The sequence below is a fragment of the Lissotriton vulgaris genome, chromosome 4_2 (genome assembly GCF_964263255.1).
Source record: "Lissotriton vulgaris chromosome 4_2, aLisVul1.2, whole genome shotgun sequence".
Lineage (NCBI taxonomy): Eukaryota > Metazoa > Chordata > Amphibia > Caudata > Salamandridae > Lissotriton > Lissotriton vulgaris.
In genome coordinates, this window is record NC_141692.1 from 4,282,466 (window position 1) to 4,302,316 (window position 19,851).

General features: G+C 46.6%; 1 protein-coding gene across 1 annotated transcript in view; it reads left to right on the forward strand.

The window, feature by feature from the left end:
* Positions 1-19,851, forward strand: part of LOC147718104 (multidrug and toxin extrusion protein 2-like) — a 615,385-nt gene that overhangs the window by 153,892 nt on the left and 441,642 nt on the right. Inside the window, exon 3 of the mRNA XM_086919188.1 lies at positions 12,487-12,555. Within this exon, the coding sequence (XP_086775314.1) occupies positions 12,487-12,555 (69 nt within the window). The remainder of the gene's footprint in view (positions 1-12,486; positions 12,556-19,851) is intronic.

The following is a 19,851-nucleotide window of genomic DNA, read 5'->3' on the forward strand; positions in this document are numbered from 1 at the left end:
GACCATAGGTTAACATGGTAGGAAGTTATTGACTTTAAAATATTGATGGGAGAGGACTATCTGGAACATTTAAAGACTTCCCAGAATGGTAGTAGTAAATCCAACAATATGATATTGTTGAATTTCTCCTAAAGTGTACACACAAGTAGTTATGATATTTTTGTTTGTAAGTCCAAATTTAGCCTTTCAGTGGTCTGCCCTGATTGGTCAGAGTTAAGTGGAATAGCCAGGCTGCTTTGATGAGGTGATAAGGAACCCCTCTGCTGGGAGGGCAGTGTGCTGGTCTATAGGCATGCGAGGCCAGGAGGTGGAGTCGTAAACTATGCTCTTCAAAGGCAGAGGGGAGGCCTGGGTTTCAGTTTCACTATGACAATCTTGACCCAGAGTCAGGCCTAGGCTTAAGGAAGGTATGTGCAGAAGGTAGGGGGAGAGTCCATGGAAGTAAACCACCCCAGGGGGTGTGGTTAGCCAGCTCTTACCTCCTTGCTGAAAAATCAGCCATTATGGATTTGGAAGAATGATGGACTTTAGGCCAAAATCATACCACACTCTACAGGATGTGGTCATAACTATGTGGAGTTGCCCTGCTCTCATTGGTCAGAAGTGACCTGGTGCTTGACCCAGAGAATTTTGAATAAGTATCTGAGAGGGGCAGAGCCCTCCAGATCTGCTGCTTGAAACTTACTGAAGCAAGAAGTGTCCTGCTGAAAAGATTTTGCTGTGCAAGGAACTCCAAGGCCTGACCTCTGTAGACTGCACCAAGTGAAACTGCAGCCCTGTGGATTACCTTGCTGCCAACGGACAAGAGTGGAACTCCCTGCAAGCTACAGGTTAACAGAGCTCACCTGGACAGCCCCAAAAAGATTTCAAAGCCTGGAGTACCAGTGGATTTGTAAGGGTTTTGTTCAAGTGGATTGCAGAATTGAAGTTTCACACTTTCAAGGACCCTCTTGGAGATTCCAGAACCTTGGATTGTGTGTTGGATACTTTCGGACCCGTAAGCAGAACTCCAGGAAGGTGTTCTAACTGGACCACGCTGGCTGAAGAAGGCGGCCCACCACAGTGGTGAGAAAATTCTTCAGAACAAGTTATAAAGGTGTGTTCCTGACAGAGAAAACAAAATGACTAAAAGGGGCACTGTTGGTTTCTAAGCACTAGAAAGTGACTAATCTTTAAAAATTCATATCTCTGGTTCCCTGCGGTGGATTTTTTTTGTTTTGGTGTCCTTTAAAAGACAAAAATATTACCTATTTTTAGGTCTCGTGGCGTAACAGCGCGTTAGCGCTGTGTCCTCCAGGAGATCTTTTGTCACTGGGTCTGCTTCCCAGGAGACAGCACCTGGCCGCGCGCATCTCGCTAAAGGCGATCGGCGCAGGCCACGCGCGCGTGAACGCTCTCGCCGTGGCTGTCTCCTGGGAAGCGCAAACATATACAGGCACACCTCTCCTTGCACGCATGCGCACACAGAGACACACACGAGCACACCTACACACACGCACGCACACACACATACAGAGACCCCTCCCCCCTCGCCGCCGCATACATACATACATACATACATACAAGCGCACCCCCCACCCCACTAAACCCCACTGACTGCCATTCTACACTTCTCCAGCCTCCGCGGGGCTCTCCCTCGGGCATGGGAGCCCCGCATCACCAGCACTGCTTCTCTCCGTGGGCGCGTGCCCGGGCTTCCGAAGACGGAAGTCTCGCCCCACGGAAGTCCCGCCCCACGCAAGGTTTTGGTTTCGCGCTGTAGCCTGATCCGATCCAGATCAGCCCCAAGGATTAAAGGGGTGCCTTTCAGATGCTGGCTGACGAGGCAGCGCCTTGTGAGCTGGCACCAGGCTGGGCCCGAGAGTCGGAGGTCATCCGGTGAGAAACAGAGTAAACTGGAACTAGGAGCCTCTGGGAGAAGAGGGTCATTTGTCCGGTGGGGTTATGCACATGCGTGCTGTCTCACTCCCTGTAGCATGCAGTGAACTGGGAACCTTGCATATAGCTCAGGCGTGTGTTGCACCACTGGGGGTATATTACACCCTCCCCCAATTAAAGATTGTACCCCAGAAAGTGCACCAAGGCTAGGGTTATTTCCTAAGGATTTCTCCACAGTAAGCTCATCTTAGCGTAGTGGAGACTTTATCTCTGAGCACCAACACACAACGTATGGACCTGAGCTCTAAGTGCACTAAGAAGGCCCGGTGGACATGCGCACATGGTATATGCGCCCTGTTAGTTCGGAAGTGTACAGCACTCGAACGCATGGCAAGTGGTACAGAGAGTAGCGGCTGGTTCTAAAAGCGCAGCTACGTCTGGCTTCACATGGCAACTCTGAGCCATCCCCTGTGGGCTGTCGACACAGCTTCCTGGCAAGCAAACTGCACCGAAGAGCAGCACACCTAATATAGTGTATGTGCGCCCTGAAGGATACGCTGCACTCAGCTGGCGCACGCACTGCGTGTGAGACACAGCTCCCTTACCAACTCCTCAGTAGCATCCCTACCATCGCTCACTTTGCTCTCCGTAGGATAGGGACACACACTCTGCACGCAGCTCCATTACTGCTAGTTCAGCGGGCGCCGGCCCCCAGCAGTCCCACTGCATGTGGCTCTGGCACATCTGAGGCACGAGGCGCTGCTCGCCGGCCTTACAGCAGCACCCCTCCCCCAGCGGGTGCTTCTTGTGACAGACACAGTGCACACTTCCGGCGCAGTGGGCACTCTCTCCCAGCAGACACACCATACTCTGCTCCTGCACACACTGCACATCATGCCTTCAGGAACAAAGGCGGCAGCCATTCCAGTGCCGTAGGTCTCACAAGGCCCTTCGTAGCACCCTTTTGTGCTCGCTCGACTATATACAGAACAGGCAGGATTACTGTTGAACGTGATGGTATTTAATTTACCGACCTAGGGAAGATGGGAGGCCGAGCTGTCTTTACCAGGCATTCCACTTTGGTTTGCATGTCATTGGCAGTGTACAATACGCAGAGCCGACGCTGCTTCTCTCCTGCAGTATGTTCATATTGTACAGAGCAATGTTGCCTCTGGAAAGCACCGATAAAATACACCATTCGTGAAATGCTCGAAATTTAGAACTAATAATACAATGATAAAAAAAAGTGGGAAAATAAAGCAGTGGTAGCTTTCGTGTGACATCACAAGTGTCTTTTTCAAGTACATCATACATATTATGAATTAAATAAAAATGTCTGATCACATATTCAATTGTCAGCTAGCTTCAAAAGCTAACATCAAGCTATACTATAAGCACGGTTATTATTTATAAGCCACGTGCCACCCAAAAAGTATTTTTGCGCAGAAGTAACAGATTTTTTATTTATAATAGTCATTTTAATTTCATCGATTTATGATGGATGAAAGGCCTGTTAGTCACAGATGGAAATGTGTCATTGGTTACCGAGTAGGGCAGAATATTTTGTTTGAAAACTGCAAGCACTTGTCCTGTTTTTGCAAAAACTCCAGCGGCATCTTTATAAAATGTACAAATTGTGATAGGGCTTTTTTTGTTTTAAGGACATACATTTAATTTTTACCAGACCCCTTAACTTTAACACAGCTGTCTATTTTAGTTACTTGACATTCTTTGCACTTTAAGGAGATGAGCCGGTTCCTTATCTGTGTCATGCAACATGCGTCAAACTGAATCTTTTCAAATGTCTAAATTTAAATCGGTATTTTATTGTCACGCATTTACGCAAGTTTAAGCTATTGGCATTGGAAATGACAATGCCTTTCATTTATGTTTTAAAAACCAAAACATAAATAAAAGGCATTGTCATTTACAATGCCAATTGCTCAAACTTGTTTCTCTGTCTCACCTTCATCTCTCCCAACTTCACCCTCCTTTCTCTCCACTACAACTTGCTGCCCCACCCACTTCACCCTTCCACCGACTCAATTACAATAACTTTTATTCAAGTATTAATTATTTAAAAAAATTAAAAGCCATTGTTATTTGTAATATCAATACATATAAGTCACATAAATACAACACATATTGCATTACAAATGCTATAGGTGTAATATTTGCAAAAGCTATAACTATTGGCATTGTCATACACAATGCCAATAACTCAAACTTTAATGCTGCGAGACCTATTGCATTGTAAATGCTTGTTATAAATTGGTGTAGTGTTTTTATTTTATGTTGTGTCTCAATTATTTACTGAAATGGTGTTTTTAAATGCTTTACATACCTGTCTTTGAAGTTAAGCCTGTCTGCTCGCAGCCACTTTACCAAGGGTTGAGCATAGGAATCATTTTCTGCTGGGTCCTATCATGTGTTAGTGGCCTTATATTGCCAGTGGCAGACCTACATTTGCCCCTTCCAATAACCCACTTTCCAACATTGAGCTAATGACCCTTCTCAGTAATGAGTGTTACGGTTCTCAGGGTGCTGGCGCTCTCAATTGCTGTCTTTCCAGATACAGCAGGGAGGGGTTGATTCTTTTCTTAGGATACAGGGCAGGATTCAGGTGGGTTATTTTTGGGATGGTTAGAGGGTTTAGCTTCAAGGGGTTTGTTAAAAGCAAAGGGGGTATACGAACAGAATGGCAGCAAGTAGTTATTAAGTTGAATTTTTACCGGGGCGTTACCACGAATAAAGGCTGTATGTGCAAGTATCAACCTTAAAAAAGTAATTTCTCATCCCGCTGATTCTTTAGAAATAAGCAAGCAAGAGGCACAAACTTTCAGGTTACTTTCTTGTTACAAACTAAACATTAGTAAGACACAAGTGAATATTAACCTTACACCTACTAGCCCTATAGCAGGGGTTTGGCATGTGGCAACTTATCTTGGCGTACAAATCACTTCAAGACTATGAAACATACTTAATCTGAATTATGAATCTCTCTTACATGAAGTCACTAAAAAGCGGAAAAAAATTCATAATCTCCCCTTCAGTATTATAGGTAGATGTAACATTATAAATATGTCAATACTACCTACATTCTTATATGTATTCCATGCTATTACTCTTGGAATTCTTAACTTGACATGATTATAAGCAGCTTCATTTGGGGCTATAGGCGAGCTCGCTGAGCGATTACATTTATAAAATATCCATATATACAAGGCAGTCTTCAACTGATTTTAAGCTCTACTTCTGGGCCTCCTTCTCGGGACGTCTCCGCAGCCTCCTCTCAAATAAAGACCACGATTTTTACTCGGCCAAGAGATAGTAGATGATTATATCACACCCTACAAGCGAGTCCGAGTCAAGACCATTAGAGACACTGTTATTCTTTGACAGGATATTCTCTCTGGCGATTCACTTCCAATTTTTCACAATAGGTTTCCTCTTTGGGATAACCCACTCTTGCCTGAGCTCTTGAAGGATAGTGTGGCAGAACGCTGGGCTATGTACAGGGTGGAGAGACTTGGTCACTTATACAACATTAATGGTTTCAATACCTTTCAAAGTCTCACCAACACATTTTCTCTTCCTCAACAATTTTATTAAAAGTATTTGCATATTAGAGACTTTTTCTTGAGATCACAAAGGCTTGTATCCATTTCTGCATAGGAGATACTGATATGTATTAATGAAACACCCCGTAAACACACAATACGGATTGCGTACCAATATTTTTCACAACTCAGAACAGTCCCTTGTCTCCAGCTCACGCTGAATGGGAGCCGTACCTTGGGGTCAGATGTCCCTGCCATACTAATTAACTATGCATTCACAACACTAAAACAAACTGTAGTCTCAGTTAATTTAAAGCTCCAACATTTTAGGACTCTGTGTATGCTATAATACACCCCTAAGAAGATAGCAAGTTGGCGGGAAAAAAGAGGCGATCAAGTCCCGACAATAAAACAAAATGCACCAAGTGCATAGCCATTGCTGTCTACATATACTGCACAGGTTTGCTGCATGCCCGCTGATCTGGGCTGTCAGGGAGGACGTTAGCCATGCTTGTAGAGACAGATTGGGTCTAGAACTAAGATTTACCATCAAGGAGATATTGATGTGTTTTAAGGTTGACCCTAGCCTGGCACTTTGTGCACTTTTGCCATCTCATTGGTTACTGCAAAGCTTACCATTGCCAGTTCTTGGCTCTCCCCTAAACCTATTAGCTCGGTGGAGTGGTGGACTCTGTTGGTAGAGATTTGTGAAAGGGAAAAAGTTGTGGCAAAAACCAGAAGTATAAGTGCTATGCGGAAATTTCAAACTGTTTGGTATAAGGTACTTAAGGATTGACAAGTTAAACATGTTTGTCCTGCTGTATATGTTCTCAATTAACCAATTTTATTTTATGGAAATTGTGTGATTTGGTGCTATCCCAGTTTCTCTTTTTTTTCATTGTATATTTGGATACACAGTGATGATCTCCCTTTACATGAAATGAAAAAAATATAATAAAAAAAAGGAAAAGTGGGCAACAGGGTGGCAACTTTATAAAAGATTCCGTATATTCAAAAGGTACATTAAATTGGACTTAGCATCTCATTGTGTTTAATGTAGCAATTCTTTTGATACCTTAAGGTACCAACTTTAGTACTTCTATTCAGAAGTTATCACAGCTGGGTTCTTATCATGTAACCCTGAACTTGCCAATGTGGCTACTGGCCCTTCAACAAAGAAAACAACAATTTGGATTCTTACAGTTAGGACATATAAAATACATGTCCTACTTAGTAGTATAAAGCATCCTTCCTTAGGGGTGACATAAATATTAAAACGCAAGGTCTGGACTTTGCCATTAGTTTCAATGGCAAAGATGAGTCAGCTGTTTTAAACTGCTCGACCAGTCTGTGCTGGCAGGCTGAGAGACATGTTTTACTTAGTTGTCCTCATTGGGACACAAGGAGTGCTGCTGCCGCTATGGGACACTTTAACCTATGTGCCCTGGATACCCCTGGTATCATATATTCGGGAATTATAAATACGTTTACTTATGCAAACAGGGCATAGGCCATTTAAACATACACATTTAAGGGTCAGAGCACTGGCATTGGGGTCTGGTTAGCAGGACTCGGTGTATCCTCAGTCATTATACCAGTACCAAATAGTCAAAAAGAGGGCAAAGGGTAGGGAAAAGTGACCATTTTGGTATGATTTTACTAATAATCTTATACTCCATATTAAGGATAGACAGTGGTCTGCATGTAATTGGGCCTCATTAAATAATGCAGTCAGTCCCAGGGATAGATCATCAATATAGGTGGCATTGATTTCAATAGGCAAACCGTCCAATCAGGTACCTTCCCCTTAGCTAATTCCTCTGTACACCTGCAGTTTATGGAGTCTAAGTTCCCTTCCTAGGCAAAACCCTCTTTTTCAGACAACATAAATTTTGGAGCAGCCATCACATACTCATGCAATCTGAACACGTGGGGTGTTTCCAGTAGCGTATAATAGTGTGTAATAGGTTTGAAATGGATCATTTATTTCAGTCTGTGTGTAGGCCAGGCTTGTGCCTTTTCCATGTATGGTAGCCATCTTAAACGCTTCCCTTTCAATCAGCGGCAAAAACACTCTGTCTATGTTTTCAGTAAATTAAGTCTGAATGGCGTTTCCCAGGCTAGTGCAGAAGACTGGTTCCTCAAGAGCATCAAATTCGGCAGAGCTGCGTTTTTTATTTAAGGTAAATATGTTTTATTGTTGCGCTCTGATGCAAGGTTTAAAAAGTTGAGTCTTGCCTGAGCTTCTAGCTCATATCACATCCTTGAATACAAATCTACTCACACAGATAAACAGGTGAAGTCGCGACTTGCACAGCATAAAACGCTGGGATGCAGCTGAGAACCAGCCTGGATTGAGGTGCAGGGTCCTGGACCCCAATGTGAGGAAGGGTAAGGGGCCCTGCCCTTTGCATGCTTTGTCATTCTCTTCTGCCGGGCTGAAAACAGACACCATTAGTGGCTGGGTGTTGTTGGAGGTTACTTTCCCCTCACTCCCCCTACAGACGATCCCCCAATGGATGACACTGGGGTCTCAATATAATTTGTTTGCCTGGAGATACCTCTTTAACGTTGGTTGAGAGAAACCCAAAAGACTACAAGAGTGCTCCAATGGAGGGAGCAGCCTGGGGCAATTGCCACTCTTTAGATAGTTGATGACCTTCTGGGCAGGTAGGTGATGATGACTGGTGGCATGAGGACAAGTTGCACGCAGAAATAAAGTTGAATAGATAGGCTCTGTCTAATGAGATGGCTAGGGGATATTATGGAGATGATACAGATGGTACCAAGTTTCCTGTGGGGATAAAATCGACTCAGTCACTTTGGAAATTACACTCATCAGGGCAGATCTGCGCAAGATGGGAGAGAGAGTGAAGGAGAGGGAGGTTTGATTGCACCACTCCCGATGGAGATGTTGACCCTCAGGACACCAAATGGGCAGACTTCAGGAAGATGCCGCAACCATATGGGCCATGCTGGAGGACATTGAAGGTCGCTTTAGAAGAAACAACAGCAGGATTGTAGAGGTCCCAGAGAGAACAAGAGGCTAAACATGGACCTCTTTCTGGGGGTTCCATCCTGAACATGCTTCAACAGAAGAGCCTCTAGAAATTTTTCTCTATAGAGGACGCACACAGGATCCCTGGCCATCCGCGGATGCTAAGCACCATACCGTGCACATTCATTGCCCGCATATTCAATCAAAGGGATTGAGATGGTATATTACAGGCTACTTGTCGAGGGCAGCCCTTTGGTAGGTAACAGCTCCCATCAGCACCTTCTTGACTTTATCCTCAAACTTCGGAAGCTCCGCAGGAGTTTTGATGAGGTGAAATGGATTCTGTGACAGCAAGGCTTCAAATATTCCATGATATTTCTGGTGAAGATGCGGGTGGTGGTAAAGGAAAAGAATTGGCACTTTGTGGCCTGGCACTGGCTTGAGGGGTGGTGGCCAGTGGATGGATGACAGGCATTGCAACGTCTGCAGGTGCCCATTAAATGAAGTGGCAGGAGCAACATGGGACACTGCAAGAGAGACTGGAGAAAATTAGCAGCAGTTTCGGTCGAGGGGGGACTTGCAGGATGCCTGGATTGAGGAAACCAGGGGGGCCTTGACTGGTGCCCCTCCTCATACCCTGGATAACCAGCTTGTGAATGGGGATGATGCTGGTGGGAGGTGGTGTGGGGACACAAAAAAATGAGAGTGAGACCTGGACCATGGAGGACGTGCCTGAGACTTTAATTATAGTAAGATAAAGGGGTGATGAGAAATAGGAAGCTTCTGTCCGATTTTCCACTGGGCCCTGCTGTTATGTACTACTGTTGGGATGACAGGAGCCCTGCAATGTTTGGATGTTGATCAGTTTTAATCCTGCCATGCAGTGTTGCTGGGGGGGTTTTGAATGGGACATTTTCTTGATTCTTTTGTTATACTCTGTCTGTGTTAGTGCACTGTTGCGCTGCATTGGGGAAATGTGCCTTTTGGATGTTACAGAATCAAGCATCTAGCCTGAGGCACTTAACATGAGACTAACAGGGCCTCTGGGCTTTGTGAATGCACCTTTGCAATGGTTTGACGAAGCTCCCTGAAATTAATGTCCTGGAGGGTTAATGGGTTGGAAGACAAGATTAAAAGTTGAGTGGTCCTTCAATATTTTATATGCCATGTTCCTGAAATTGTTTTACTACAGGAAATATACATGCTGGGCAACACATACCGAGCTCTCGTCAGGTGGGACTATAACATGGTAGAACAGAGGGGTGGGGATTCTAATGAGGGAATCACTCCCCTTTATTGTCTAAAGGACATGGCGGGACGCCCATGGGAGAATTACTGCACTGTCGGGATATCGGGAGGGCTAGCCATTCAATATTTGTTCTGTATATATACCACCAAGATGGCATGCCACCACTTTCCTGAATTGGGTTCCTTGCCCTTACAACTGCTGGATGGAGTGTTGCTTCTGGGAGGTGACTTTAACATAGTGGTCAGCAAGGACTGTGACCGCAGAAACTGGCGGGGGCGAGCCAGGTCAGTTTTGGGGTTTTCTGGCTCCTCTGAGGATTGTGGGTATATGGCTTACACACGACCCGCGGGGATGACCTTACACCTGGGAGCCTCTCCTGCATTGATTACCTTCTCACATGACACCAACAAGTCAAACAAAACTCTGCTGTTCGGTACTATGTCGGACGGATCTCTGATCACTCCGCAGGTTGGGCGATATTCAATTTGAAGCTGTTCGCTAGCGAGGCGGCTCGGCAGATAAACTCATGGTATCTGAAACAACGCATGATATGGGAGGGCCTCACTGAAAGTACAGATCGCTATTTTAAAGACAACCTCATCTCGGTGGACTCTATGCAAACTGCGTGGGAGGCTTATAAAACAGTGGTCAGGGGCCTGGTGCTCTCCCTTATATCTGGGTTCAACAGAGACTGGAGAGCCAGGCTTGACAAGCTAGAGTGGGACATACTGGAGTTGGAGTGCCTCCTCAAGACAGAGATGGGATTGGGAGCGCAATATACTTAAGGGCTGATGCAACAGGAATATAACGTCCTGGACACTTAGGCCACCTAGGCGGTGCACATTGCTATGGCTTATTGACTGTATAAAGTCGGGAATAAAACTGGTAAGCTTCTTGTCTCGCTAGGTGAGAGGGATCAGTTAAGAACAAAACAGAGACAGGGGAGCTTGTCAAGGAAGGAGGGTGTATAGCAGGGAAGTTAGAACCCAGTTACGCTCAGGTATACTGCCCCAGCGGTGACCAAAATTGCAGAGGACAACCATGTCTGCCATACACCTGATATAATCAAGTGATGATCTGGAGTTTCTAAAAGCAGATTTTGATATTTGGTGGCAGTGGGGAGGGAGCTGCAGTCCGGGAAGGGCTTGTATCTGAAAGGACTGCCAATTGAGCTTTCTTAAATGATGGGAAGTAAGCTTGCCCTACTGCTCGTAACTATGTACACGGAGTTTAAACAGAGGGGATCTCTGCCCCAGGACCAAAGACTTGCCACTGTATGGATGATACACCAGGTAGACCTATGTCATTGGTGAATGCTGAGGTCAAAATCTTGGGCAAAGTACTAGCAACACGGCTCAAAAAGGTTATCCACTCACTCTTCCACCCAGATCAGTCAGGATTTATGCCCCACCAAAGTGCCAGACTAAATCCCAGTTTCCTATATGGAGTACTGGGTCAGAGGACGAATTAAGGGAAAAGACAGCGGTGTTGTCACCGAATGCAAAAATGGCATTTGATACAGCTGAATAGGATTAATCTTTGCAGTGTTAGCCAAACTCTTGGCCAATGCATTAGTTCCTCCTACTCCAAGGTGGCCCTCTGGCCAGAGTCAAGGTAAATGGGTTGTATTCCCAGATGCGTAAACTTCAGTGTGGGTACCAGGCAGGGCTGTCCCCTGTCCACAATTATTTTCACTCTGGCATTGGAGTCTTTGGCAGCATGTATATGACAGTGTCTGTTGGTCAGAGAATTGCAATGAAAGGTCTATGGTAAGTTAGAATATCACAGTATGTGGATGACGTGCTTCTTTTGTTTACTGAACCAGGTTTGAAGATGGTTAGACTGATGCAGATCATCACTAATTTTGGTAAATAATCTGGATATACTATCTACTGGCACAAGTCTTTAATCTACTCTTTCTAGCTGGATGTTATGCATCTGCCACCAGACTGTAGGGTGACTTTGGTGCGCACTAGCCTCCGCTACTTTGAGATATACATTACAACTGACACAGAGCAACCTGGCCCCACTATTAGACTAATTGTTAGAGATGTGAGGCACTGACGGACCTTAACACTTTCCCTGCTGGGTAGAGTGGTGCACTGTAAAATGATGTCACTGTCATGTTTCTTATATGCTTTGCAGAATACCCCCTCTGAGCTTCCTAAGACCTACTTTAGGTTGGTTGAGGCGGAGATCTGATCGCTGCGGTGGGATTGAGGCCCAGCAAGTATTGCACTGCCCAAACCTACAAAAGGTTGGTACGATAGAGGCATTGCTCTGCCAGTTATTAAAAAATATTACTGTGCCCCACAGATAAGCACGGTTATTGACTGGGCCTTCATGCCACAGACAGATCCAGTGCTCCAAATGGACAGATATGTAATGGGTAGTCGGCGGTACCCAGAGGCCCTATATGGTTGCAGGAAATTGACCGGCTTGCGTGACCCTCCCAGGGTGGTGGTTAAACTCTGGAAAGAAGTTACAGCATCCCTGAGGTGGAGCAACACTGGTATGCAATCAACTCCACTTTGAGATGCAGAGATAAAATGGGCCAGATTTTTTAAAAAGGCACGCAATGCAGGGCAACTCCCAAAGAGGCTACACTGTGTTGTGTGACAGGGAGGGAGGGCAGAGAGGGACACAGAGAGGTTACTCTACTTTGTTGGTCAGGAAATAAATCTGCTCAGACCTTGTTCTCAATCAACAACTTAACCAATGAACCAAATATCCTCCGTATATGGTGAATTATTAGTTTGAGCACTTGCCTCCGATTTAATTACAGCTGTGTTTGTTTCCAGGTCATGACCGTTCTGGGTTTTTCTTTGGGAGTCGGATTCTCTGCAGCAACTGACACACTCATATCACAGGTGACTACTGTCATGATATTTTCTTATACTTTATTTTGTGATTGCTTTTCTGCCTGCAATGCTTTTAGAGTTGCAAGGTATGTGATAATGCATGTAAATGTATCTTCTACCTGCAAGGGGCCCGTGAAGCCCTGCATCTCTGTCCTTGAAGTGAAGGAGTTTCACCAGCATCGTGTGAGGGGGGAGGCCGGAGATGGGCGCAGCGCTGCAAACCAGTTCGCCCTTGCTAGATATCGGGGTCTCTAGTTGGCAGAGGTAGGTACCTTTGTCCAAATCAGGACCCTTGCTTCTAGTCAGGGTAAGGGGGATACTCTCCTAAAATAAACCCAGCTCACCCCCTTGGTAGCTTGGCATGAGCAGATAACCCCTGCTGACCCCCTTGGTAACTTGGCACAAGCAGACAGTCTTATCTCTGAGGCAGTGTATAAAACATTTGTGAACACATACAGTAACACAGTGAAAACACAAAAATGGACACCAAACCAGTTTAGAAAAATAAGTAATCTTTATCTAAACCAAAACAAGACCAAATGATAAAAATCCACAATACAGTAAACAAAAAAGGCTTTCAAATGGTAGAAATAGTTCAGAGACACTTTTCTCACAAAGTACCTGGGATGCGTCACGCAAAACAAGCAAAATGGCCGCAGGGAAGGTGATGCGTCGGTTCCTTGCTTCGGGGAAGGTTATGGGTCAGTTTCTTACTGCAGCACAGGGGAGGTGATGCGTCGGTTCCTTACCAGACAGGAGGTGAGGCGTAGTTTTCTTACTCCGTGTGGAGTTGATGCGTCTGTTACTTACTGCGTCCCCCAACAAAGCGACAGTTTTGGTGCCTTGATGCGATGCGTAGATCCGGGATGATGCTTGGCTTCATGCAGCCACAAAGCAAGCGTGTGTCGGGAAGAGGTGCGTTGATCTCACATCCAGTGCGTCTTGCAGCGATTTCTCGAGTCGCAGTGGTGGTTTCTTTAGCGATGAGTCAAAAACAGATGCAACACGCTACTTCAATTCTGCATCGATTTTCCAGCTCCCAGTGACAAACAGTCTCTAGAGGTCCTAAACAACATGCAGGCACCTCTTTGCAAGTTGGAACTGGGCTCGAGTCTCAGCAACGATGCTAAACATCCTGTGATTCTGGGCAAATCATGTAATCTCCCTGTGCCTAAAAAAAAAAAAAAATAATGAATGAATGTGTCCTCATGTAACGCAACTGGTGCTATGTAAAGCGCTCTGATACCCTATACCTTCGGGTCAACTTTGCGCTATATAAAACTCCTTTCTTTGACAGCAAGCATCCACTGCAGTCCAACAACAGACAGCAAATAGCACAGTGGTATCATTCCTCCTCAGCTTATCTGGCTCTTCTCCTTGGCAAAGGTTCCTTTTGATTTCCGAGAAGTGATCTAAAAGTCTGGGCCCCTCTTTTTATACACCAAAATCCTTTGTTCTCTGAAGGCAGAGAGTGTCTGTACCTAGCCAAGACCAGTTTTGTGAGGCACATTGCAACTGCACAACAACCTCCTTTGTCTGTGTGAGCCCTGGTTCCAGACACACCACAGGGGGGCAGAGCCATCATTGTAGAAAGGAGGCACAATCCTATTCAGTTGAAGGTGCTACTCCACCCTCCACTTCAATTGCAGACCTAGCCTATTCAGCCCAGCCCTAACTCATCAGACTTCTGGAGCCGCTTGCCTTCTCCAGCCCCTGCCATCCAAAAGCCAGACATGCAAAATACAAACCTAGCAGAGGCACACTGGAAGGTTAGGCAAGCAAAGACCTACTTTCTAAAGGTTGTATTTTTGAACAAAGAATGTAAAAATCACTCTCACTAAAAGATGCACTTTAACATTCTGAGTTCAGGCATACTAAACTTTATCTTCCGAACTTGTTCCCAGGGTCAGTTATGTTTATACGATTTAAAAAATAAATAAAACATTGGTTTTTCAGTAAAATAGTACAGTGTACACAGATAACCAGTTCCACTTATTGCAAATTGACATTAAAAATGGACCGGCATCACAATACATGAGTCAATCCAAGCAGTGCATCACATGCGATGTGATTCTTAAAGATGTGATCACCTTATATGCATGTTGCGGGACCAGGGTAGAATGTGTGATGTTATAGAACAGTCGTCGTACGAGGACCGTGTCAAATGGTCGGTGCGGGTGATGTGTCCGTGTCAGCAGTGTCATCTCGCTCCAAGAGATATGACTGGAGAGGGACCCAGATGTCTCGGGGACAGGAAGATGGTGGAAGGAGTTTGGCGTAGGTGGTTAGCGCTTCATGGCGATTATTCTAGCAATTCAACAGGGACTCCCACAACACGCTCTCCTGGCCTGGCTCCACAAGACGAGAAGAACACTGGGTAAAGGCAGGGCATCATAAAGCTGCAGTCCTGAGATGGTGCCCCGCAGTGCCCCTCAGCACCACCCCTGGAGAGCCCCTCACATCACGGGCCTTCCCAGAGCCCATGATATTTTATTAGGCCCTGATCGGTCCAGCAGCCATTTCCAGTCCTGTGTCTAACCCCGATCTCTGTGCCACAATATGGGCAGGAATAGGTTGCTGCTGTCAGCTCCCTAGACCTCCTTTACCTCCCCAGGGGCCACCAGCTTCCACATCTTGATCATGGACTGAGACAGGGGCTGGGACAGGAGTGTAGCCATCAGGCCTCATGACCATTTCCACCTCCTCAGGGGCCAACAGCACATTGTATTGTATTGTATTGTTATTTATATAGCGCGATTGCTGCCACAAGGGCGTCCAAGCGCTGAAGCATGAAGACAGAACTGGAAGTGACGGGAGGATTAGGATTCGATGGACCTGGCAAACAGATAAGTTTTCAATTGTTTGCGGAAAGAGAGTAGGTTTGAATTGGTCCGGAGTTGTAAGGGGAGTGAATTCCACATCTTAGCGGCGTTTACAGAGAACAGCCTACCTCCGGTCCTGGCTCTCTTTACTCTGGGTACCACGGTCAGAAAAGCCTCTGCAGATCGGAGGTTTCTCTTTGGGTGGTATCGATTGACTAAATTGTCAATGATAACTGGGCCTGACTTCCAGAAGGCCCAGTGGGCAATACATAATGCCTTGAACGCCACTCTCTGTCTCACTGGGAGCCAGTGTAAGCTGATCAGTGCGGGTTTGGCTGACTGGGTCCGTGGAATCTGTAGCAGGGTGCGGGCTGCACAGTTCTGCACCACCTGTAGCTTTCGCAGGGTCATCTCGGGGGCACCAACATACAGGGCGTTGTTCGAATCCAGCCGAGACTGAATCAGACCCTGTACTGCCACTTGTTTTGCTGCCATTGGTAGGAGGGAAGAACTTTCCTTAGAGTTCTAAGTAGGCCAAAACATGTGGCCGATAGTTTGGTGGCCTGAGTGGAGAAGGAGAGGTTTTTATCAAGCCATACTCCCAAGCTCTTTACGCTTTCCTTGGGAGTGGGGGGGTACCTAGGCACAAAGGCCAGAGGGAGGTGAGAGACACTGGTGATGCTGAGCCCAGGAGCATGAGCTCAGTTTTGTCTCCGTTCAGTTTTAAGGAGGAGCATGTCATCCACTCCTTGGCATCCTCTAGGCATTTCATCAGGCCTTCTGAAGTATGTCTGGTGCCTTCTTGAGCCAATGAAACCACTAGCTGGGTATCGTCAGCATACGATACAATTTTTATACCGTATGGTTCGACTATCCCAGCCAGAGGTTTCATATATACGTTGAACAACGCAGGGCTCAATGAGGATCCCTGCGGTACCCCGCAATTCAGGGATTTTCTGGCTGATACTGTATCCCCGTCAAAGATCTGGAAAGATCTGTTGTTCAGGAATGAGTCAAACCACCTTAGAGCATCGCCTGTAACACCGATGTTACAAAGACGGTTCAGCAAGGTGGCATAGCTGACCGTGTCAAAGGCCGCACTTAGATCAAGGAGGATCACTGCCACTGATCCTCCCTGATCTAATATCTTTCGTGACTCTTCGGTGATTGCCAGCAGGGCAGTTTCAGTGCCGTGCTTAGGCCTGAATCCTGTCTGGGTTGGGTCCAGAAGCAGGTTGCTCTCCAGGAATTGTGCCAGCTGGGTATTTATGTACTTCTCCAGAACCTTACCTACCCAGGGAAGTAATGAAATTGGGCGGTAGCTGGAGTGATCTTGTGGGTTGAGTGTGGTTTTTTTTAACAATGCCCGAACCATAGCTCTCTTCCAGCCAGTTGGTACTGTACAGGAGGAGATGGAAGAGTTGAGTAGGTCCAGCACCACAGGAAGGGTGGCTTGGCTTGCCTGTAGCAGTATCTCCGGTGGGGCAGGGTCAAGAGGGGAACCGGATTTAACTTGACGTGCCAATTGGTGAAGGGTGTCCATATCTAGTGGGGGGAAGCATTCCAAAATTGGCTGGTCTGGGAGAGGGGGGGTGCTCGGCAGGGTGTCATTGAGTGCACCTGGATTGTTGGCTGCTGTTGGAAAGGAGGAGTATATCTGAGAGACTTTATTGTGGAAAAAGTCTGCTAGTTCATTACATTGTTCTAGCTTTTTTGTCGGGGGGGCGGTGTTCACTATGATACATTTTTTTACTATGTGGAAAATTTCCTTAGGTTTTGAGCTAGCTGCCATAATTTTGTCTGCGAAGTAGGAGGTCTGGGCCGCCCTAACCCCATTTCTGTAGGCCTTGATTGCTTCTTTATATTGGGATTTTTTTTCAGGGAGAGAATCAAGTCGCCAAGCTCTCTCTTTTTTCCTGCAGAGGCGTTTTTGGTCTCTCAGAGTGTCTGAGAACCAAGGTGCGGATTTGTGCAGCCTCTTAGGAATAGAGTTCCGTAGAGGGAGGATCGTGTCCAATGATTCCCTGATCCAACCCTCGTAATTTTTGTTTGCTTGGTTGGGGTCTGTGCAAGGAGGAGGGCGGGAGCATTCTAGACCGGTTATCCAAGCCTCTATAGGAAGTTTTTTCCAGTTACGCTTGGTCAGAGGTTGGGGGGTAGGTAGGGGGAATTTGCCGGTGAGCCAGGTAAATGGGACCAGAAAATGGTCCGACCAGGGAAGACAGATGGGTTGCCCCACCATTAACTCAGTACAGTTGCTGAATATCGGGTCAAGGAGATTACCCTTTTCATGGGTGGGGGCTGTAACCAGCTGGATCAGCTGTAGGGCTGCCAGATCATCTATTAGTTCCCTGGCAGTGAGGTCTATAGGGGAATTAAAATGAAAATTAAGGTCTCCTAGGACCGTATAGTTGGCAGAAGTTAAAATTCGGTTAGCTATGATATCTGGGAGAGATCTATGAAACAGCTTAGCTGGATCTGGGGGGCGATATATCAGGGTGCCAGAGAAGGAGCTGTTCGCCGTGAAGTCTATGCTAAATGCTAGACTCTCGCACTCGGGATGGCTTCAATAGTAGTGCGGCAGCAGTACTTGTCTTTTAAGATGATGGCCAGGCCTCCGCCTCTCCCCTTAGTCCGGTCTAGTCTATGTATTTGAAATCTGGGGGGTAAGGCTAGGACTATGTCTGGCTCTGAATGAGACGTGAGCCATGTCTCCGTTAGGAAGATAGCATCTGGGTTGTACTCCTCTAGTAATAAAGCGATTTGAGTGCTATGTCGCGGTAGAGATCGGCAGTTTAGCACAAACATATGGTACTCCTGCGTCGTGACTGGCGACACAGTAGTGTCAAAAAGGTGTTTACAGGCGGGGCAGCGAGTGGGGAGTTCAGCTGGAGGGTAGGAGTGTAGACATTGTGTGTCCGAAGTCTTCCTTATATTCCGGATGGCCGCTGAGCTGTATGTCCTAGCCTGGGTGAAGTGGGGGGCAGGGTTTGTGGCCCCTGGTCCCGTCTGGTCGCGGACGGGCGCAGACGGGCTTGCCTTTGGCGCGCCTTCGGCGCACCGCCGGCGCGCCCGCTGCGCCTATCCGCTGCGCCTCCGGAAGCAGCACATTCTTAAATATCAATGGGAAGGGGCGTGGCCTATTTCGGTGGGCGGAGCACGGGATGTCACGGCGGTTGTAGCAAGTAGAGCAAGTTTTAAAAACACAATATTAGCACAAATAGCAATTTTTAAAAAAGGTCTGTGTGAGGGGTTCCTAGCTCTCGGCTTCCGCCTCAAGAGCTCTGTCCTATGCAGCGCTGGTCAGAAAAACGCGCCTAGATAAGGGAAAGGGGGCGTGACCTATTTTGGTGGGCGGAGCCCGGGATGTCACGGCGGTTGTAGCAAGTAGAGCAAGTTTTAAAAAACACAATATTAGCACAAATAGCAATTTTTAAAAAAGGTCTGTGTGAGGGGTTCCTAGCTCTCGGCTTCCGCCTCCAGACCTCTGTCCTATGCAGCGCTGGTCAGAAAAACGCGCCTAGATAAGGAAAAGGGGGTGTGGCCTATTTCGGTGGGCGGAGCCCGGGATGTCACGGCGGTTGTAGCAAGTAGAGCAAGTTTTAAAAACACAATATTAGCACAAATAGCAATTTTTAAAAAAGGTCTGTGTGAGGGGTTCCTAGCTCTCGGCTTCCGCCTCAAGAGCTCTGCCCTATGCCTTATACATTGGCACCAGGATCAGCACCTCCCCGCTTCTGTGAATGCCTGGCTGGTGCTGACACCAAGGGCCCTTTTGGTGTGTGAGGGGTATTTTAACAAAGATGTTGTATTCCAATGACACCTGGATACACATCCACCCATTGTGAGGTGGCCCTTTCTGATTAACCTAAAACCCTGACAAGAGGAGGACGTGCCCACCTCGGTGCCCACCGGCATCACCTCTTCACTCCCCCCTTTGATTTCCTTAGTCTTTAGACAGCGTGCAGCTGTGGGAGTCCCTTTTTTTCTCTCGAGTTGACCGAGACACCAGAAGTTCTGGATCTACACATAGCACCCAACTAGGCTGCCTTGTGTCTATATATTTATATCCTTTTTCACGCACATCACCGCTAAAACACCCACACATAGTCACCACACACTCATTCTAAGTAGCCATCCATCATGGAGGAAGCAGGAGGCCTCACGTTTGACGATGAGGAAGTCGACAGAATTCTAGCCACGCTCCGCCCTTTTGAAGGGCTAAGTAACACCGAACCATGCACGAACGATAGTGATTGGGACGAATTGGCTGTGCTTAGAAGAACACAGATCAAGACGGCCCTCCACGGTCTATTTATGTCGGAATATCTGAAATCCAAGACAGCCCCCGCAGGACTAATAGTTAAAAATGAACCTTTCATCTTTACCCATGACCTCGAATTTAAACGAGACTGGTCCTTGATCAGCTGGAGATGCACCAGAGATTGGCTGGTTCTCATTGTGAAGACAGCGACAAAGCTGA